This window comes from Solea senegalensis, unplaced genomic scaffold (genome assembly GCF_019176455.1).
Source record: "Solea senegalensis isolate Sse05_10M unplaced genomic scaffold, IFAPA_SoseM_1 scf7180000014069, whole genome shotgun sequence".
In the NCBI taxonomy this organism is placed as follows: domain Eukaryota; kingdom Metazoa; phylum Chordata; class Actinopteri; order Pleuronectiformes; family Soleidae; genus Solea; species Solea senegalensis.
In genome coordinates, this window is record NW_025320958.1 from 75,442 (window position 1) to 97,763 (window position 22,322).

A 22,322-nucleotide genomic window follows, 5' to 3' on the forward strand; every position below is an offset into this window, starting at 1 on the left:
TAGGTATTCTCCCATTCTTCATATTATTATTTTATATTCATATTATTATATTCTCTCATATTATTATGTTTTTCCGCTGTGTGTTCATCATGAGCGCATGTTTGTCTCAGGTTGTTATGATCTTTCTGCCATGCCTGTGAAGTCACCTGGAGGAAGAGGAGGAGGAGGAGGAGGGGGGATCTCTGTGCTCATCGGGGAGGAGCCTGCAGCTTGACTTCCAGTCGAAGCCTGGCCGCCGCCTTCTTTCTGCTGCTCCCCCTCCTCATCCTACTCCTCCTCCTCCTCTTCCTCAGCAGCTACTGCAGCAGCAGCCCGGTGCCTCCCGGATGGATACATGAAGAAATCCCCACCGCACGGCCACCATCCCCGCCACAATGGGCCGCAAGCCTTTCACTGCGTTGTCGTGTTGATATCGAGATATTTCAGTTATCAAATATGAATCATGCATTTGATATTTCTGGCCACTTTGCTCGTCGGCATCCTTTCGCCCTGGCTTCATCCATCACTAGCGTCATCCGGTACGTATTGACAATATATATATATATACTGCTGGCTTTGTGATGTTTTATGAAATGTTTTCCCCCCACCACCTCGTCACTGCGATCTCAGGAAATAGCCTACACCCTCCACTTTTGCCTGTTCACCTTCACGTGACGACCCACAGCAGGTGCATGGTGTTTCCATCCCCACGGAGAAAGATATTATAATTAATATGCAGCGTCTTCAACATGATGGTGCATTAGGGCACACTACAGCATCTTTTGTCCGGCTTAGAAAACACAGTGCTCCACAGTAGCCGGGTGTGTGATTTGAATTATAGTAACAAGAGCATGATTTAATCTGCCCCTGCTGACTGAGGCTGCTTGGATTCATGCTGCATAATCTGTGCATATGTGTGTGTGTCTGGTGCAGAGTTTCCCCTCTGGCAACGAGCACAATATTAGTCGCTTTGACTGAATTACATGCAAGTCCTGTGTTGTCAGTGCCATAATATGTGGCTGTTGCAGTACACCGTGTTACCAGTCTCACTGAAGTGTGTCCTGGAGAAATTGCAGTGGAGCTGCGACCACTTGCCTCAGTATTATCAATGCGTGTCATGAATAAAGGATGACAGCTGGCTCTTTGTACACTGCATGAGTATATATATGTGTGTGTGTGTGTGTGTGGAGCTGTCAGGTTTTTCATGTGTGTGTGCTGCAAATGTTCTTGCAGTTTCTCCTGGAGTGGAGGACAAGGTTGATCTGGATGCAGTGGCAGCGCTGCTGAAGCAACAGGCAACTGCAGCACCTGCCACAGACAACACAACACACCATGCAGTAGAGCATGAGATCACCTACCCCTCCCGCTTAATTTACTACCTAAACGAGGACTCGGAGAGTACGTACCATGACCTGGACACGAGAGTCAAGAACCAGGCCACAGAGGGCCAGGTAAGCCAGCACATGTGACACTGGGATGGCGGGGAGCAAATACCAATAGCATTGAGTAAAGAATCACAAGCTGTGCTGTGTGTGTCAAAAATATTGACGTTTGAAGTCTTTGCTGTAGCTTTCGTTGAGCCGTTATTCCATAATTGGTCGTTTGGTGATACGCAGCACATTCTTAGACACTCACAGGGCTGGAGTCGTGCCAGTGCGACCATGCTGAAGTATGCCTTTCTCCCAGTTTACCCACCGTACATTGCTATATGTCATTAATCCACCACATCTGTTTTAGGTTTTGTCTTCCCTATCCTCTAAGCCAGCCTTCCCCAAACCTTTAATATGGGGAACTTTCTATTTTTGCTGTCCTTTCTGTAACACCTCATTTTAAGTCGGTAAAAGCAGACTGAAATATATAAATGTACGTTTGAGAAAGGACTCACACCATTTCATGTGGGTTATTAAAAATGTCCTGCACTCATCTGTGAGTCCCAACACAGTGACTTCTGCAGACAATATTGTTGATGATGAGGTTTTCTCCGTAGACTGATAAAAAACGATCCGATACTGTGCATTTGCTGTTTTGCTCTTGTCTCCGGTGACCACTCTTTCTCCACTTCTTTCTTCACAGACTATCCACCTTGCCCAGGCCAGTTTCCAGTTAGAAGCATTTGGTTCCAGATTTGTCCTGGATCTCAGGTTAAACAAGTAGGTCCAAGTTTTCCTCATCTCGTCCAACGTTCTTGGAGTGTGAGTTGTACGTCTCTTTTGTCAGGGTCATGTTTAAATCATACGTTGTGCAGATTCTTTATTTCTTTAGTCCAACAAAACACCAAAAGCTTTTTCCCAGTCGTGGGCTAAGAAGTGATAAAATAAAGAAGATGTAAGGATAAAAGTATGGTCCTCTTAATGAGGTGACACACTTCTTGTACTCATTGAACCAAATATCGTAATAGGTGAAATTGGCAGTTGACCCAATCACATAAAGCAGATACACAATGAGGAACACTGTACAATTTAACATTACAATAACAGCAACAACAACAAAATCACAAATTAATGTTTAGTCATATAAAGGTGAAGGCGCAGCGCTCGTCTGACCTCGGACACGAACATGACACGACTACGACAAAGCAGTGAGTCACAGTAGACACATACTGTAAATCACAACACTTGAGGTTCCCGTCTGTGGCTGACTTTCTTTTCGAAAGTGATACCGTTGTATGTCGGGTTAGTCGATAATGTGCAGTGTCAGTCAAATACAGTGCAGGTTTTGGGAAGCATGATGCTAAGAGCAGTTTCACTTCAGCTGACAGATGAGAGTCAAAGACGGGAGTGTTTCTTGAAAAAGGATTACGTGGTAACGCAGAGTCTGTATCTTTCGCAATGCTTAGATTCCTGTCCATTAAAATCTTTAGAGAGATATTCTGGGGTCTGTGATCACCGTCCCGTTCAGAGACATAAGGCTCTGGACACTCGATGATATTGATTTGCTCTCCTCACAAAGTAGCAAGTCTACATATGTGAAGGCTTAATGTGCATGTGTACAAGGACTTAGAAATGCGGATTGAATTTCGGGACCTTTTGATTGGATTTAAAGCTGGATTCTGCACTATGTCACAAAGTGTTCTGCTTTTATATTGTGCCTTGTCTGAAAGATGATAGATGAGAGAACGAGAGAAAAATGGTGTGGTTGGAAATTCAGCCTCAATGCTGGTGTGCAGTGTTTAGTTTGCAGACATGCTGATAAAGTCTGTTCAAACCAGAGCCGTCATAAACCCATGAAACTGTACACTTATTTTATATTATACAGAAAAATTAATAATGATTTCCAAGTTTATTTGAGTGCATTTAGTTTGAAAGCGTGCAGTAATTCCAGTGCTATATCTGTAGTATGTTAAACGTTATTTTAGTGCCAATATAGAGGCTGGTGTGGCGCAGACGTCAGCATTTTTCATATTCTACAAACGCACATAGTCACATGATGTCGGAGAGCCTCCAGAAATGTTACATTCGCAAAAGAAGCCACATATCTGAAGTGAGTAATCGATGCTCGTGTGTCGAGCGCGTGACCTAAATTGCCCGCTGTTTGCTTGCACTGTAGACTGTGTGTGAGGCCCATGAGCTAACTTCAGTGTGCGCCTTCTTTTGTGTGTGAACGGAGGGGTTTGAGTTCTGCTTGGTGCTGTCGCTGCGACAGTACTGATCTAAATATAGATAAGTCTGCACCCTGTCAATGAGAAGGTGCTGCTTCATCCGCTCACCTCTTCTGCACCTGTGATTGTAAACCAAGGAAGTAGTTTTCATTTGCACCAAAAGAATTATTGACTGAAGCCACATCCTTTTTTTTATGTAGCTCATCATTGATGGGACCAGTAACTTGCCTGTAATGGACCCTTAGATCTTTGTAGCAATCTTGTGCACTGCAGAGCCTTCCTCGGAGTGTTTTCATCTATTTAGACTGTGAGCAGATTATTGCTTCGTGTGTCGCTACATGATTCAGAGATCTGGTGCCAGGTCCTCTACTTCACTTTTGTCTCTCTTTTCTCTGCTCCTCCTCCTCCTCCTCTTGCTGCTGCTGCTGCTGCATTGTGGCAGTCCTCCTGTGTACCACACCAGCCACTTTATTAGAGACACAGGATGCCTTATAAAGTGGTAGGAGTGGCACCCTCTGTGGTCTTCTGCTGCTGTAGCCCATTGGCTTCAAGGTTCAATGTGTTGTGCATTTAGAGATTGTCTTGAGGCATATCTTGGTTGTGACGAGTGGCTATTTGATTTGTTGCCTTTGTGTTATTCTAACCCAGACTGGTCATCCTCCGTTGTCGTCTGGCACCACCAAGGCACTTTTGCTCGTAGAACGTCGCTCGCTGGTTATTTCATTTTCTCTGTCTCTGCAAACGCTAGAGATGGTTGTGTGTGAAAATCCTTGGCTGCAACGTGACTATCAGCTTTGAATGGAAAGCTCCGTTAACGCTTGCCCCTCGTCATAGAAACGGTTATTTTTCATCATTGTTGTTTCCCATTTGTCATGAAAATGAATGAATTGAAAACACAGTTATATGGTTAATGTTGTCCACCACCTACACACACATTTACCCAGTACACTCTGGTGTGGCCCTCTGCTCCTTCTGCATTCCCTGTCACTCACTCAGGAAAGTCTTAAAAGCTTCTCATGGCTCACCTCTCCCCTCATAATGGTGATGCACTTCCTGCTCACATGTTCCTGAGCATCGCACAAAGATATCGCACTGCTGGTGTCACAAGACATCATGATTATTTCTCTTTCTTCTGCTGCAGCACTGCTACATCTCCACAGAGAGGTGGATGTTTTGGATTTGCAAGACTACTCAGAAATAAAGCGCCATTATGGCAAAAAATTGCAGCCTCTTGAAACCGTTGGTCAGCTAACAGATTGAGTGTGTGTGTGTGTGTGTGTGTGTGTGGATAATGTTGAGGGAGGCTGACTCAGACAGCAGAAACTGCCGGGAGGACTGCTGTGCTCAAGGTGAAGCTGAGGCCTCACAATCATTCACTTTATTAGGCATATTCCAAATATCGTTACTGGTTTCTGTTCCTGTTACGTGTTCTCTTTCTCAACCAGGGATGTAAGGTTGTGACATTTGAGGAAGACCCAGTCACGTTAAAAGCAGTTTTGAGTTGAACCTACTTTTAGAACGAATGAACGACTCTGCTTGGGCTCCCTCTTAAGCATCTTATTAGGATAGTTTAAATGTTGTGTTTTTTTGGGATTTTCCGCTGCTTGTGCAGCCTGAGCATCGCAAGTGAATTCATTCAGGTTTCTTGAGGGCAGGCGATGTTTAACATCTGTGGGTCCCTCTTGAGATGCCATGGGCCATGTCGTGTTTGTGCAGACTAATCCAGGCACTGTGGTTATGACTGTTCTTGTTTAAACTCCAACCAAAGCGGCGCTCGCCGCCTGTTTGAAACCGCAATAAGTGAGTCAGAGAAAGCAAGGTTAGACAGACTAATGCTGCCTTTTTTTTTATTGTCACTGCATCATATCCGTCCACCCTAACCAACTACACACCCTATTTTCTTTCCAGTGGCTTGCTGTCTTCAGATTATGTCGAGATCCATTATGAAGGGGGCAAACCCGTTCTTTCAAAGGTAATGTTAAAATTGTCATTTTCTTTCATATCAACCAGAAAAAGCCTCATTGAGATAAAGAAAATAAATAAATAAATAAATAAATATAAATCAAGAGGTTCGTCGCTGAGACAGGCAGCAGCATATTTAACAAGGCTACAGATGAGACACAATGACAAGTTGCAGAAACATACAATGTGAAATTCCATCTGAGAGAATAAATAAATAGCATAATCATAAACAAATCAAAATATACACCATTAAAAGTAGCAGTTAAAACATCTACCGCCATATTCATGTGACTCCAAGTTCATTTAGAAACATCATGGGCTTTGAAACTGAAGGACGGGCATAGATGTGCTTTGATGTCCTGTACATCTGTACATCTGTTTACTTGTGGTTCTTTAATGCTAAAACGTCTGCGAATGGATTATCAAATGAAGACTAAAACTGTCACACGTCATCCAGAACTGCAGTCACATTCAGACTCTGGAGCAGAGTAAAGGTTCAGGTACATACATAGATACTGTACATAGATGGATGCATAGAGACAGAGCAAGTTTCTGCTGCTGCTGCTGCTGCTGCTGCTGATTCAGGCAGAGGGCTGGGCTGGGTGTACTGTAGCTGAATCAGCAGGGTTTTGCTCTCCTGCAGCCTCCTGCTGGAGCTCTGGTCACATGACCATGAGGGAGAGAAAACACTCTGCAGTAACAGTGCAGCGTGGGATGGGTGAAGTGAGAGATAGAGGGACAGAGAATGGTGCTGGAGGGGTGGTGGTGGTGGTGGTGGGGGGTGTCCTCTGTTCACCCCGGGTCTGACTCTGACAGCTGAGTCACAGACAGTACCAGGACCCACTTTGCAATGTATTATTTTACACACTCACACACACACACACGTATAAACAAGCATAGAGCCGCCTGCAGAACTGGAACGGCGTCTGTGACACAAGCTGTTACATTGATGCCGGAATAATCAAGTTGATAAATGATGCAGTCAGTCAGTCATGAAATAATTCTGGTACATATATTTTCGTGTGCTTGCCTTGCTGCTTCATTTGTGGCCATGGTTTCCCTGTGATGTTTCATTAGCACTGTGTTGTCTTTCCTCAGGGCGGTGAGCACTGTTACTACCATGGCCAGGTGAGAGGGAACGATAATTCCCATGTGGCCTTATCTACGTGCAACGGGCTGCAGTAAGTAACAGCAGTGTTCCGTGTGTGTGTGTGTGTGTGTGTTCCTCGCTGTGTGTTTTGGGACACACTCATCCCTGTTCCTCGCCTCCTACTGACTCACGGCTTCTCTCCCTTTTCTCTTTTCTGTGGCCGTCAGCGGGATGTTTGACGATGGAGTCTATGTCTATCTAATCGAGCCTTTAGAACAGACTCATTCAATCGTAAGTTATTTCCTTCGCCTCGAACCAAAATATGCATCTCGCACGTTTTTTTTTTTTTTTTTGTAGCCTCTCCTCCGCCACACTTTCCCAACAACCTGAGCTGTTTGTGCTTTTTACTGTTATAGCTGAGGATATCCTTATAGCTCCAAGGGCATTCCTGTTTGTAAAGCAAGGAGCTGAGACAAATGAGATAATGAAGCACGTCTGGCCAGTGTGCAGTTAGCTTGTTATGCACACTGTTGGAGCCTAATAGTTTAATATAACGTGACATTATACTAAAACAAACATGTCCCTGTACTTCAATAAATAGGAGGATATTCATGAGGGTCGTGTCAGTGTTGTGTCATATACCGTATAGAAAATCACACATTTAAACGGACGTCGTCAAAGCTCTTGTGATGATTTTTAAATAAGAGTGTTTTTCAATTATACAACTACAGATCTAGATGCAGCTAACTTATACACACTGGTCTTTTAAATGTATATAATTCATAATTTCTTCAACGCATGAACAAATAAAGTTCCTACAACATTAATAGCATCTCTATTGAATTCAGTCACAAATAGGGTTTAGTCCCTTATTACTCTTATTGCTGCCATCACTTAATTCAAGTGTAATTTATTAGCTGGAAATGCTGTTTCCTTTTTCTTTATCGTTATTATAATAATAATTATTATTATTATTGTTATAATTATATCATCAACATCTCTCGCTACATTTTTCATCTGATTTCAAGTTTTATATTCCTGACTTACCCAACAGTTTTAAGTTTATATAACCGTGTCCATAGTGAACACACTCATTCCTTCCCACTCGTGTGCCTCACCCTCTGCAGGATACAGCTGCAAGGCCACACAGACTAAGACGAGCAGCCTCCCTTCATTGGAACAATGATCCAGAGGAACAGGGTAAGGGTTTTTCCATCACTGTCATTCATTATCTTTTACAACCTCCTCTATCAGTCCTTCACCTCTAACTGTCACCACACCTCCACCTCATCCTGCCCCCCTACTTCCCTTACCTTACATGTACTGTAATGTTCGCCACACAACATGCAAGTACACTTGGTTTGGAGAACACAATTTAAATTTTTAAATGACCATTTCCTTCTTAATAGAGTATTGTGCTTGAAAGGAAACAAACATTTCAATTACAAAATTGTACTTTTTTAATGAAGCATGAGATATTGTGGCCTTACAGCAAAAAGACTCAGGTTTGCAACCTGGTCCGGCCAAGGTCCGACCTTTCTGTGTGTGGTTTCCTTCCACAGTCCAAGAACATGCAGAGGTTAATTGGACACTCAAAATTGACTGTAAAGTGTGGATGGTTGTGCGTTGGCGTTGCCTGGGTGTGCTTTGTCTTTCACATGTCAGCCGAGATAGGCTCCAGCAGCCCTGTGACCCTCATGTGGGGGATAAAGTGGTAGACAATGAATGGGATATTCCATCCATCTTCTACCGCTTTATCCTCCACAGGAGGGTCACGGGGGGTGCTGTGCCCACGATAGGTAGGTTCACATTCACACCTACGATCAATTTAGAGCACATGTGTCAAACTGGTGGCCCGATCAATTACATGTGGCCCGCCCACCACTGTGCAAGGTGATGGAATAGAGACAGAATATAAGTCTAAATGTATTTGCCGGCAATATTTTTATAATAGTAATAAGACATTCTGTTGTAATCATTGCTTTATTAAATGTATTACACTCAACAAGAAATTACATATATTTAAGCTGTTTTAATCACAATTATCCTTGTCATTATTTGCTAGATTTTCAATTTAATTCTCCATTTTTGTGCATCATAAATATGTTTTTATTGTTAATCATTTTATATCAAAACAAGCACTTTTACTTTGCAATTCTGTCTAGTATCATAATGAATATCTTGTATTGCCCACCGGCTACTAAATAGTTGTTTTTTTCCTCAATGTCGGCCCCTGCTTGACCAGACTGGTTGCTCATTGGCCCCCAGGTCATTTGAGTTTGACACCCCTGATTTAGAGTGTCCAATTTCCCTAATCCCTATATTGCATGTTTGTTGGACTATGGGAGGAAGCTGGAGAACCCAGAGAAAACCCGCGCACACACGGTCAAACTCCATGCAGAAAGGCCCTTGTGTACCTTTGTTCTCATCTAGCATAGATGCAGAGCTCCATGGGTAATTCAGGCAAACATTAAAGTGAAAAAAACATGCTGCTGTGACCTTAAACCCATCAAAACATGGAAATATTTAATGTTCCTGTTTTGGCCTTGTGTGTGTTTGCAGTGGAGGAGGGGCAGCTCTTCCCAGAGCTGGATGACTTGTCCTGGCTGAAGCGCAGGAAAAAGAGAGCTGTAAGTCCTCTGATCTCATCTCACTCTGATGTACTCCCAACACATTTCCACCGCTCTGAACATTTAAAGGGTGTGATTAAAAATAAAAACAACTTCACAGTGATTGTGCACGTGGGACACTGGGATCTAAAACAGCTTGGAACACGTTGGTCACTGCTGATTGTTTCTGGTTTTGATTCGCAGATGCCTCGCAATGTGTTCGAGGAGACGAAATATTTAGAGATCATGATTGTCAGCGATCACAGTATGGTACGTGTCGCATATAACGATATTAATATATGGTATACATGGTATGACAAACGAATTAACTTGTTGTTCATTCGTCCCTTTGTTCTTGTCATTTGTGTGTGCAGTACAAACGACACAGGACGAAGCAGCACACGAGGAATTTTGCAAAGTCAGTGGTGAACCTCGTGGATGCTGTGAGTAAAATCTTTGAGAAATGTGGGTTTTCTTTTTCCGTTCTTAATAGAGATTAGTTTCAGAATGTGCACAGATAAGTCATTTTTATTTGCCGCGTGTGCTCAAATAAAAGCGATATTCATCAACTGTTGGCTCGCCACTGTAGTCCTGACTGAAATATTACACATTTTTTAGTAATAGTTGTCAAAAGATATTGAACGGATATATAGTCCTTAATATTTCTACTTGTATTCCAAGAGGTGATCTCTTTATGATCAATGTTTTGAATTATCCTTTCAAATACTGTCTCTGAACTAAATATTTGTTTGAAAGAATTAAGCCTAATAACTGCCTTTAATCATAGTAAATCTCCTGTAATGTAAACCTCTCAAACCCCGGAGTCAGAGCCTCACCTGTCCTGCTCTTACTTCTTGTTGTGCCAGTGTTCTCATCATGCCACAAATCCCCCGCCCCCCCCTTTCTCTCTCTCTCTTTCATTCTGCCTTTCATTCCTCCCATTCACTGTGTGCTTCAATGCTAGATCTTCAAAGAGCAGCTACATACACGCGTGGTGCTCGTTGCTGTGGAGATCTGGACGGACAAGGATCAGATCCCCGTCAGTGTGAGGCCGCTGGAAATGCTGCGAGACTTCGCCAAGTACCGGCAGCAGAGCATCAAGCAGCACGCAGACTCAGTTCACCTCTTCTCGTAAGCTCTGTACTGTAATTTGCCGGATGTGTGTGTGTGTTAATAATATTAAATAATGTTAATTCTCAATTAGTTTCCCCCCCTCTTTGTTATTTTTTTGGACTTTATTGCTGCTGGATACCATTTTTCCGTATTGTTCTGTTTCTACGTTCGGCTTGCAACTACTGCTCCTCGAACACCAAACAGTACTGTGTCAGCAAACATGGATATTCATGTCCGATATCAAATCACTGCTGTGGACCGATCTCTGATCCACTGTGATGTGTCCTGACTTCACCTTTTGTCTCCTGTTGTCATAGAAACGTGACCTTCCATTATCGCAGAAGCAGCGCAGCGTACTTCGGGGGCACGTGCTCTCTGAGCCGCGGGGTCGGAGTCAATGAGGTCAGACCGCCTTGTCTAACGTCTCGTGTTATTCTGAACGTGCACGGCAGAGAGTGACCGCGGGTGAATAATCGCTGGGCTCTATTTTGTCCACAGTACGGCACCACCGGGTCCATGGCCGTGTCTCTGTGCCAAAGTCTGTCACAGAATCTTGGAATCCAGTGGGACCCAGCATCTAAGAGAAGTATTCATGAATTAGATGCTATCTCATATTTAATATGAGTGAGCCAGGAAGGGCACAATCAGCCAACTGAAATGACTGCAAAGCTGAAAATAAATATTCCACTTTCATGTACTCTCATGGGTTTTCAGATACCCTTTGCTCCCTCATTTCCCCTGAACCCATTTTACTGGATTGAACTCTGAAGTCTAGTAAACTTTATGTAATACTAACATCTAGTATTCTTATGGAAGCTAACTACTATTTGTACAAGCTTCTTTGGCTCAAAGTATTTTCTTAATTATTTGTCATATTTGATATTTTGACAGAAAGTAGTTCTCTGACCATCTAGAGAGAAATGTGTATTTTGACTTTTTTATTCTGTGGCACGCTTGTTTGAAATACAGATTTTTTTTTTTTCATTTTTTAATGTGTCGAGCCCTGGAAACCGTCTATTTGTGCGTCAGCATATTTCTTAAAACTCCAGTAAATAAAGTGAAGTTGTTGCCATGAGTTTTATTGTATAACTCCAGGCATAAGTATGTTATAATGAACCTTGGAATTTTCACAGTGCTGAACAAAACAAAAACCTAATCTGCTTACTTATTATTAACGCCGTAATGTTGGAGAGTCCATTTTCTTGACACTTGAAAGGGAGGATTGTACAGATTGTATATATATTTTTTTTTTAGTCCAGGCATTTAATTGTCTTATGGCATTGACAACAGCAGATGGCGCCTGTAAAACAAAAAGCTGCTCCACGAACATGAGCAAGCGGCCTCTCGACAGCTTTAATCCCAGGTGTGACAGATGGAGAGATGCACTGAATGTCCTTGGGAAAAAAGGGGCAAAAAAAAAAATAAATAGTGGTTAGAAAGCAGAGAACGTTGACTCATGATTTAAGGCTTCTTTTTTAAGATCCCAGTGATTAATGAGTCAGCGCCGTCGAACAGATGTCATGTTAGAAAGCTCCAAAAATGCATGACGGCCACTCATTTTTCTGAATACACCAAAACTGATCAAGCTTCATGAGAAAATAGGATGAAATCAGGCTCTCTCATCTTTACATCAAGTCAGCAGTCTTCTCTTATTGTATGTAAATATTCTATTCATATATTTTATTTAAATATCTTGGAGAAAGAAACACACACATGCATGGATGCTGCTTGTAATCTCCCTTTCTCTTTCTTTCCTTGTCTCTGTGGCTTTTCTTCCTCATTCCAGAGGAATGTGGTTGTTCGGACCCATGGACTGGCTGCATAATGGAGGACACTGGGTAATGTCCAACATTTCTCTTAGACACACACACACATACACATACACACACACTAAATAATGTAATAGACTGTTAAACTGAACAACTCACAGATCGGTGTTTTTTTTTTTTCATGATTAAAAACCTTATTGTTTTGCGGTGTTACCCATGTTTACCAATTAATGAAAATTAATTTTGACAATTAGTGTTCCAATTCTTACCATTTTGTCGAGTTTCCCGTTTGTTTTGTGTGTCAAAACACTTTGTAAACTTTGTGTTTTAAAATGTGCTATATAAATGAAATTATTATTTTCGTACCATTCGCCGAGTTCTAGTCAACTATCACACGATTTTCTCTCCCGTCAGGGTCCAACATCCACGGAGATTCTCCAAATGCAGCATCTCGGACTACAAGGAGTTCCTCCTGAAAGGTGGCGGCTCTTGTCTGTTTAACAGGCCAACCAAGGTGAGAGGCTCGCCACTCTGCCTCGTCACGTGTCGGCAACTTCATGTTTCCTTCCGGATCCTTCAAACCTCATCTTTTCTCATCTTATTTTGCAGCTGTTCGAGACAACCGAGTGCGGGAATGGATTTGTAGAAGTGGGAGAGGAGTGTGACTGCGGAGGCAGAGCTGTGAGTTCCCTCTCACTTCAGCGAGTCACGTCTGGTTGTTGTCGTCCCGTTTGCCCAGACTTTTAAAGCTCAGTCCCTCTTTTGTTTTCAGGAGTGCTACAAGGAATGCTGCAAGAAATGTTCCCTTGCCAACGGGGCACACTGCAGCGATGGCCCGTGCTGCAATAACACATGTTTGGTATGAGTTGGTTCTTTTCATAAAAGCACTCGTTTTCAAACTGCTCGTTTTATTCAGACTTTTTTCTTGTCCTCTTTTCCCGCGCAGTTCTATCCCCGAGGTTACAGTTGTCGCTACGCTGTGAACGACTGTGATATCTCAGAGACCTGCTCTGGAGACTCCGGACAGGTGTTCTTATGTAGAAGTCACATTTACGTACTATTTGCTTCAAACACGTCACCTTTGCATTGATGCACAGGGTTTAGAAATTATTTATCTATCGCTTTTTTTCAGTGCCCTCCCAACCTTCATAAACAAGATGGCTACCAGTGCCAGATGGACCAGGTACATGGACTGATTTAGCTTTTTATTTAGCTTGTAACAGTTTGTTAGCAGAAAACTAAAACTGTTTCTCTGTGTCTGTGACTGTGTGCAGGGTCGCTGCTACAGTGGAGAGTGCAAGACCAGAGAGAGCCAGTGTAAATACATCTGGGGGTCAAGTAAGATCACAACTTCTCAATCGTGTTGATGTCAGAGTGTCACTGTGTATGTGCAGTCAGAAACTGTGCAGTTCCCTGCTCTGTGTTCCTCAGAGGCTGGAGGTTCAGTGAAGTTCTGCTATGAGAAGCTCAACACAGAAGGCACAGAGAAGGGCAACTGCGGAAGAGACGGAGAGAAGTGGGTCCAGTGTAGCAAACAGTGAGTTTTCAGAGATAAGGAGGATGTTGTTACATCTGTACGTGTCAGGTTTGATGTTCGTTATGGCTCTGTGAAGCAATACTATCAGACCTGACTGAGGGTTTGTCTTAAAGGCGACATAGACCGGAAGCTCCAATTAACACTGCGTTTGTGTGTGTATCTGCGTCATTACCTCGTTTATGAAACCCTAAAGTTTCAGAACAAACAGTTCAGCCACTACTGAGAAAATACGGTTTTATTGTTTTCCTGGGCTCTGCAAAGCGGATCGGCACTTCCATAGGTTGGTGATGTCCTCAGTATACCTCACCACTCCTCTCAACGCCGTAGCGCCTCCTGGTGCGGGCACTAGTCCGGGCACATCCGGTTGTGTACATTCAACTGCAGAAGAAGAAGAACTACTCTCGTTGTAGCTGCTGAGATGCAGAGCATCCACCGTGCCAGAGGGGGAGCTGTGTATCTGAGAGCTGGCCTACCAATTACGTCACTTCCAGGTACCTGGCCAATCACAGAACAGTGGGAAAGCTCCCGTTGGCTGGCCAATCACAACACAGTCCACGTTCTGGGGGTGTGATTTTGGCCAGAAACAGCGCGGCTGACGAGAGCGTCAGTGAGGAGATATTTTGATCGGCTCATTTGCAGCGATTAGGAGGTTTTTAACCCTGAAAAAAAGTTAATATATGTAAGTAGACCTCCATAACTAACATATATGTGTGATACAAGCATTCGATGTCACCTTTAATACACAGCAGAGTTTCGGGCAGGGGAATGAAGTATTAACAACTGGGGTTTTTTGAGCAGTAGAAATTACTTCTCATGGGAGTTTCTTTCTATTTTCATACTCCATCTGGTTTGCAGGCATTTTGCTTTACTAGCACAATGTATATCTGTCATGATATATACTCGCATCCTGTGTACAACGTGGCAATACCACAGGGGGAAACATGGTGAGAGTCGTGTGGGGCCTAATCAGCATTGTATCAATACCTTCAGACAGTGATTTGGATTGAATTCATTCAATGAGATTTGTTTTTTAGATTTCGATTAATAGGTTTAAGTTCGTCTGTTCACACCTGGCATTAAAACGCGTCCTGTATATGCAATATGCAAACACACATGGATGTCATGTGTGTTCGTGAGGACTAAAATAATGTTTTTCTGACTGTACAGATGTGTCAGCTGTCATTGTGTTTTGTATATGTGTGTCAGTGACAGATCAACAGGAGCTCAGTGACTGATTCCAACACAGGACGCACAAAATAATAAACAAGACCTATCAATAAATTACTTTTAACAAAGGGTGACACCCACAGCAAGTATTGCATAGAAATGCTAATTGTACTTAGCAATACATTTCTATTTGAGTTTATGGTTCTGATGACCCAGTGGAATTAGTGTCAAGTGAGATTTTAGTTCTATTTTTAATCCAGTAGGGAGCAACAGTGGGCTAATAATTTCTTATTTTTCCTATTATTAAAGTTAATCACTGATTTTTATATAGGTTCGCTTTTAATATTGTGCAGCTCTCTCCAAATCCACATTAATTATGCTGAATATGCAAAAATGACTGCTATACTATATACTGTTATGACTTCACACATAAAATGGCTGTAATGGTCTGAATTTATATGATTCTTTTTCGTGGTAGAGACCACTGAAAATGCTTTATACAGTTTTTCCCATAAGTATATGACCCATATCGACAAATAAGAGGGATTTTCTGTAAATAGCTGGGTCTTACATTCACATGTATAAGAAGCAAAAGAGAGGGGATAACATGACAACTCATACTTTGGACACAGGCATCTTGCACAGATATGTCTTTGCTTGTCTTTTACAGCGACGTTTTCTGTGGTTACCTTTTGTGTACCAACACTGGCCGTAATCCACGTATTGGAGTAATAAAAGGAGAGATAACTACCACCTTCTTCAACTATAAAAATGGACAGATAGATTGCAGGTAAACCTACTGAATATCTGCCAACTATAGCTGTTTATGTCCTCGTCATTTTCCTGTCACTTTGACTTGAATCTAGATTTGTATTCCCTCCCTGTCTATTCACCTGTCTTCATCTCTTTTACCTGTCTACCTTCCTCCCCTCAGTGGTGGCCATGTCCTCCTGGACGATGACACCGATTTAGGCTATGTAGACGATGGGACTCCCTGTGGGCCGTCAATGATGTGCCTTGACCGCAAGTGTCTGCCCATCCAGTCACTCAACATGAGCACCTGCCCCAGCGGACCTAATGGTCAGGTGTGCTCTGCCCATGGGGTGAGTCCCAGGGTAATATTACCCACAATTCTCCCCTCACTCATTGTGGTCTGACCTGGTCCAGCTCCACGAGAGGACATAAGGAGGCTTAGCCCCCCTCAGTTGTACGTTCTGCTTCCTCTGTTAAAGCTTTATGCACCAAAAGAAAATTAAATTCAGTATACTGTATGTTTAAATATGTGTGTCTGTGTGTAGTCAACAGTTTCAAATGAAGTATATGACATAATGCTTTGACTTTTATTTATTTTAATGTTGAATATAAGATAAAATGTGCCAAACAAAATGATTAACTTATCGCCTAAGCCTAGACATGGACAATGTAAACACCATTTTCTTTTATGCTATATGCTCCTATTTTCAGTACCCTGTGGTATGCGTGGGACTGTGCATAAAAACCTAGAAACATTAAGACAGCTGCTGGGAATGTTGTGTGTCAGCATCTTTATTTAAAGCGCTTACGTGTCTCTTACCGTCGCCTCATTTGTTTCTGTCTTACTTGTGCAGGTGTGCAACAATGAAGCCACATGCACCTGTGACGCCACATGGGCAGGGACAGACTGTAGCATGCCTGACCCACCTAAAGAGCCTGAGGCCACTCAGGACGAAGGGCCCAAGGGTCGGTTTCCACCTCTTTCAACCTCTGAAATCTAATAGAATGAATAACATGCACACATTTATATGGATTCATTTCATTTAACCAAGATTTACCCTGACTTATGAGCATATGCTGTATATTTTGTCATTCTCAGTCAGGGGAGCTGAGTCAGCACATGCGAGTTTCTCAGGTGTACATGTAAAGTATCAGCCAAATGTGAATATAAAAGCAGTGTTCTGATTTATTTAGTTTGATTGGAGACGATTCAGTGAACACACAGTTCAGCTGTACACCTTATGGTTTGCCTACAGGGGAGACGGGGGAGGTGGTTAAGGGGGAGGGAAGTGTCACCGATTCACTTCATCCTTGACTCTGAAGCAGAAGCCTGCTGTTTGTTTTTGACAGGGTGGTAATAATGCTCCTTTTCCCTCTACACAGTGAGCGTGGCCACTAACAGGCTGATAGGGGCAGTAGCAGGGACCATTCTGGCCCTGGGGGTGATTTTTGGAGGCACAGGGTGGGGAATAGAGTAAGCATCTTTAACCCTTTCACAGCTCTTCTTCTCATAGTGGTGCCTCAGTGTGCGGGCGGTCTCGTGAGCCGGCCTGAGCCCGTATGTGCGTCCCGGTGGCTTTGTGTTTTCTTGTGTGTTGGTGATGACCATATAATTGTCATGTGATTGGATGTTTTCAGTGTCGTGTGATTGATTGATGGAACCCCCCCTGCCTCCTCCTCCTCTTCCTCTTCCTACTCTCTTGCCACTTCCTGTTGTTCCCCCATTACTACAAGTCTCTCTCTCTCTCTCTCTCTCTCTCTCTCTTTACATCCTCACGCCTCCTCTTCTTATCCCGTTTCTTTCTCTTATTCTTAGTCATTATGTGGTTGCTCCTGTGATCCTCTCCTTTCTGGGGCATGTGGGGCATTTAGATGGAAAACAGTCCTGAGAAGTGTCCAGTTAGTGACCTGGCTTGTCAGTCAGTGGTAGGCTGTGTGGTGACTGGGACCCCTAAAAACATTTTTCTACTGCTCTTACTGCAGGCCACATATACATATCACCTCAGTCAATCTCTGTTCTTTAAAACAACAGCGATGGAAACCCAGGGTCTAGTCCTCTGCACAACCATAACAAACAGACCACTGATTATCACTATGTCAACTGACACCAGATAAATATTCCCAGGGCCTCCACTTCATAATCTCCATGTCACACGATAAAGGGGGCTGACAAAGCATGCAAAATTACATTCTCAGGTTTACTGTAGTGGTATATTAAATGGTTATTGTTTTCTGTTCCATGTGAAATCATCCTTGTATAGTTCTATGTCGTTGATACAGTGAGTGAGAGCAGAAACTCATGTCTTTTTCCCCATAACCCTTTACAGGTCCTAGTGCCACCAATCTAATAATAGGCTCCATCGCCGGAGCCATCCTTGTGGCTGCCATAGTGCTGGGGGGGACTGGATGGGGCTTTAAGTAAGCAACACGCCGCATGCCTCTCCTACTATAACTCTAGCATCCCTGCTGCTTTTAGACACCAGGGTTTGAGCCTCTGCTACTGAACATACACACATGCAAACAGATGTATTCTTGTATTGAATAATTGTGTAGCAGCACTTCATACAAATTTGCCTGAAATGCTCAGCTTCATCCAGCGTACGGTCCTGCCGGTTTTTCCCTGAGGGCGACGTGGATGTTGTTCTGTGTATCGATGTGTGAAGACAAATTTGAAGCAACATCAAGGGCCATCCGTGCATCTGTAGCAGAACCTCAAACTGATTGGATGGGCAGAGCTCAATGCTTTACATGCATGTTTAGTAAAGGACTTAACAACAGAGACCCTTACAAACAAAAGTGAAGCACTCGTAGGAGCTAAATTTCATAAAGAAATAGCCTGTGTATGTCAGTATTAGCAACTTAACTCTCACGTACCATCTGAAGTGCAAGAATTTGACACTAACATATCTCTGTGTAGCCAGGAAATGTACTCTCTTGAACAATATATTATTTTTTTAAGACGTTTTTCCAATCTACCACTTTTTTTTTTTTGCCTGATGTCTTGAGCAACAGGGGTGTTAAACATCTTTAAATAGGAGGAAAAATATGAAATATAATCCTGCAGCCACCAAAGCATGCCGGTTAGCAAAGCACCATGATTGTCACCAAAAAAGAAAGAAGAGAAAAGAAAAAAATAAGCAAGAAAACATTTCTGCATGTTGACTTGTTGATTTGGAGGAGGTCAGTTCATTGCACAAAGGCTGAGTGATTAGTTCCAGGGTTGTTGTGCTCTCATCACTTCCATGATCTTTTTCTTGGTCCATTACTGTTTGAGGGTGAGACTTTAAATGTAGTGGTGAGAGCGACACAGACAGAGAGACAGAGACAGACAGAGAGAAGCCAGGACCTTTTTGTTGGTCGCAGCCTTTGTGCCATGGCTGGCCACACCCACCTGGATGGCCAGGCTCCACCATAGAGCAGAGCCGGACTCTTGGACCCGCCCACACCAGCTGCCATTGCTGCCTGCTTCACAGACCTGGTACAGACACAGCGCATTGCACTGCATGAACCACGCACAGCAATAGTGCCACCTTCAACTGGCCTACTATTGGAAGAGGTGCATGACAGAGTGATAGAAGCCCCACAACAAGCCACAGTACGGGGAGGTTGTACATCACTCCTGTTGTCGTATTTGTTGTTGTTGTTCCATTGTTGTGGTAGTAGTTGTTGCTTCTGCTGCCGTGGTTGTTGTTTCTGTGGTTGTCTCCTCTTTCCCTCCTCTGTAGAGTATCTTTTATGTTAGATCTTTCTTCCCAGATGGTTAAGTTTTGCGTGGGAACAAATGTCTTTTCCATCAGAATTGGTAACGAGACGTGTCCTCTACACATCTTCACCCTGTAAAGTGATGTTGCACGAACATGCCAGTCTGCACTTGTTTGCTGGAGGCCAACAAAGGTTTTTATGTTCATAAACCAGTGTTGCAAGATTTGCCAGTGGCCCAGTTAGAGATCAGAATGTCCTTTTTTTTCATTTTCATCAACTATATAAACACGCCTGAGCAAAAAGTACTCAAAATGTTTAAAAAAATCGGATCAAATTTGTAAAATTTACAATAGGGCAGTTTAAAGTTCACTATATAAAAGAAAAACTGTCTTCTTTGTGACTTCTGCACAATTATCGGTACTCCCGGTTTATTAAAAGAAATATGCGATATAGAATGAATCATAACTTTGACTCAACAACAGATTTTGTAAAGCCTGAAGATGTGGCCTGTAAACAGACACCCTCAGGACGTCCATATAAGGAGTTGTGTATTAATCCCATGGCAATTTACTAAGGGTGCACCTGCGGCACGGATCTGTGTCGCTTGAGCACTGAGGGTTAAATATTGTCTTTATCGACACTTATTATCAGTGAAATAAGTCGATAAGAGGGTTCATACACCAAGTTTGTTTTTTTCGTTTTTTTCTCTGCACTTAAGTTGAACAGCAAAGCGGCTGTGTGGGAAAAGTTGCACTGGTATTAACTTTGTTTAGCTTCTGATTGCTGTGTACTATTGTACTATTTGAACAGCTGTCAATTTATTACATTGAAATAAAGTAAAACTTAAGAGTAGTTGATTCGCAGTTAGGCATGGGACAATGTTAAAAGTTTACGTCACGTAATTGTTTCATCCTGAACAAATTAATTGCAATTAATGTTATTACTGCCATGTGTTTTAAGAAAATAAAATTCCGACTCTTATGGCGGTCATGTAATAAGATCATAGATGATGGATGAATGAATAATAAGTCATGAGGAAAGATGTAGCTCCCCATAGGCAGATTAGAAATAGATCACAATAATAGAAATTCACCACGATGAACTTATTCAAAGTGCTTTTAATCCCGGTAAGTGATTCTGATAAGTCACGATAAGCTTCTTTTTCAGTGACTTGCAAATGGATTTATGGCCTTTAATTTGCAGTGTATTTGTAAAGTGTAAAGATTTCTGAAAGGACGACTCTAGGTCCATATTCCGACCGTTCTTTTTCAACATTTGTTTTGGTATTACACTAACTCACTTTTTTTACACTTAATTGTGGCACATCTGGCATTTCAAAATGGTCATCAGCATAATTCCTGTTGTTGCTACTTGTTACACTTGTCCCTATCACCTATCGTCTCTCCCGGAAAACCAAATCTGGCAACACTGTCACAGACCACATTCACACTTATCTTTTGAGTGAGTGGACGTTATTGTCCTTTTGCTCACTGGACTGGGTGAATGTTTATCTACTGCTTAGAGTGACAAAATACAACGCAAATAAATTTAAAAACACAACTAAATTTGACTATGAATAAAAAAGTGGCACCAACATTAAGGAAAATGTTTTTCATAGATGTTTGTGAATGTAAATACCTTTGACTGTCTCTGCTTTCAAGGTCAAACTGGCCAACATGGACCAGCCTTCCTCACTTCTGTGTCTTCAGCATTTTGATCTTTGAAGTCTTCAAAAACGGCACAGAAAAAAAACCTGTTGTTGAATGTTGTAGTTTCTCTTCACTGAATACAGCAGCAAGTTTAAAGCACTGTTTTACAGCATTTCCTTGAAGAGATAAGTGTGGTTGCTTGTCCAGGTTGCACTGTCTGTAAGTATTTGTGTGATGATGGCCGACACTGACTTTCTCTTTCTTATCTCTGCATAAGAAATGTGAAGAAACGGCGATACGACCCCAACGCCTCAGCCATTTAACCCAGGGAGAGACGGCAATCACCGATGGACTCCTCCAAGGCTTCCTTAGTTGGCTACCTGACAGCTGGACTGCACTTATTGCTGCTGATCTTTTTGGCATTAGATTTACTTGAAAAAAGACATAGTGGACATTTTAACAAATTCCATTGTAGTTACATAAGAAATGCAACCTTTTCAGTATCATCTCACACATATACCAACCCCCACCACCCCACCCGCCCCGATCTCTAGAGTCACAGTGCTCCTCTTCCATATTTTAGTGCCAGTGCACAGGCGTTCAGGCGGAATCCACACCACTCTCTCACCTGGCATGATTATCCACACCAAACGTGCTGCTTGCTGGCCCCCTGGCATGAAGAGTCCTCCCTACAGGGCTCTGCATGGCTCTCAAAGCTATACTATACTGCAAAAGCATACACACAGGGAAAAAAAAAAAGACTTATCCAGTAGAGGAGATAGCCTCGTTAAAAAACCAAACCCAGCGGAAAACAGGTTGAACCTCCTTTAGTTCACTCAAAGGTGCTGCATGTGAGTTATCCATAGAGGCAGTGCAGACCACACAGTGAATGCACACACACACACACTCGCGCGCGCACACACACAAAAATGTACATAAATAAGGAGTTCATATTTAGAATTATCAGCATATTTTAAAAGAACATCCGTTTGCTTTTGTTTTTTATCTTCGCATGTTGAATCGCAGGTGTTTTTGGCAATGTTACTCAAACAAACAAACAAAAAAAATACAGTTACGATTTGGGCCTAAATTGAAGTCGCACACTGCACATCGCCTGCTGCGATTGCTTCAAGGTTTAGATTGACTTAAAAGCAGTTGTGATGTCCAGGAGAAGCATGTCAGTTCTAGAGGGATTTAGACTGAGGTCGTGTCAGCCTAACATCACCAGGGATTCTTCAACAGTTACTCAAAAGCCAAAGAACCAATCACCTGAACGTATGGATGTTGTTGCACACAGAGCACTTTCCCCCTCTGTCTGCAGCCAGTGGTGCCTGTCCTACTGCTGAGGGCATGAAGTCTGTCCATGCAGGTGCTCACCTGTCCGGACAGCTCTT

At 42.7% G+C, this 22,322-nt stretch overlaps 1 protein-coding gene across 4 annotated transcripts; it reads left to right on the top strand.

Annotated features, from left to right (window-relative positions):
- The first annotated feature begins 250 nt into the window (after positions 1-250).
- On the top strand, positions 251-22,157 carry LOC122760814 (disintegrin and metalloproteinase domain-containing protein 23-like). 4 transcript variants are annotated; one of them, XM_044015986.1, is made up of 26 exons: positions 251-518; positions 1,213-1,430; positions 2,053-2,129; positions 5,486-5,549; positions 6,638-6,720; positions 6,857-6,920; positions 7,757-7,829; positions 9,192-9,259; positions 9,443-9,508; positions 9,613-9,681; positions 10,203-10,369; positions 10,669-10,753; positions 10,850-10,937; positions 12,138-12,189; positions 12,535-12,634; positions 12,730-12,801; positions 12,893-12,979; positions 13,067-13,147; positions 13,253-13,303; positions 13,395-13,458; positions 13,552-13,657; positions 15,495-15,614; positions 15,759-15,927; positions 16,432-16,543; positions 16,961-17,051; positions 21,206-22,157. In XM_044015986.1, the coding sequence occupies exons 1-26, from the start codon at positions 443-445 to the stop codon at positions 21,249-21,251; spliced, it is 2,349 nt and encodes a 782-aa protein (XP_043871921.1). In that variant the 5' UTR covers positions 251-442; the 3' UTR covers positions 21,252-22,157. The 4 variants fall into 4 exon arrangements, with proteins under 4 accessions (XP_043871921.1, XP_043871922.1, XP_043871923.1 ...); XM_044015987.1 differs by lacking the exon at positions 21,206-22,157 and adding an exon at positions 17,905-17,995; XM_044015985.1 differs by lacking the exon at positions 16,961-17,051 and adding an exon at positions 17,905-17,995 and having other exon boundaries at positions 253-518.
- Positions 22,158-22,322: the final 165 nt, after the last annotated feature.

Coding starts and splice junctions, on each gene's coding strand:
- LOC122760814 (XM_044015986.1), top strand. CDS start 443: ATGCATTTGATATTTCTGGCCACTTTGCTCGTCGGCATCCTTTCGCCC. Junction 9,682..10,202: donor TGGTGAACCTCGTGGATGCT/GTGAGTAAAATC, acceptor CTTCAATGCTAG/ATCTTCAAAGAGCAGCTACA. Junction 10,370..10,668: donor GACTCAGTTCACCTCTTCTC/GTAAGCTCTGTA, acceptor CTGTTGTCATAG/AAACGTGACCTTCCATTATC.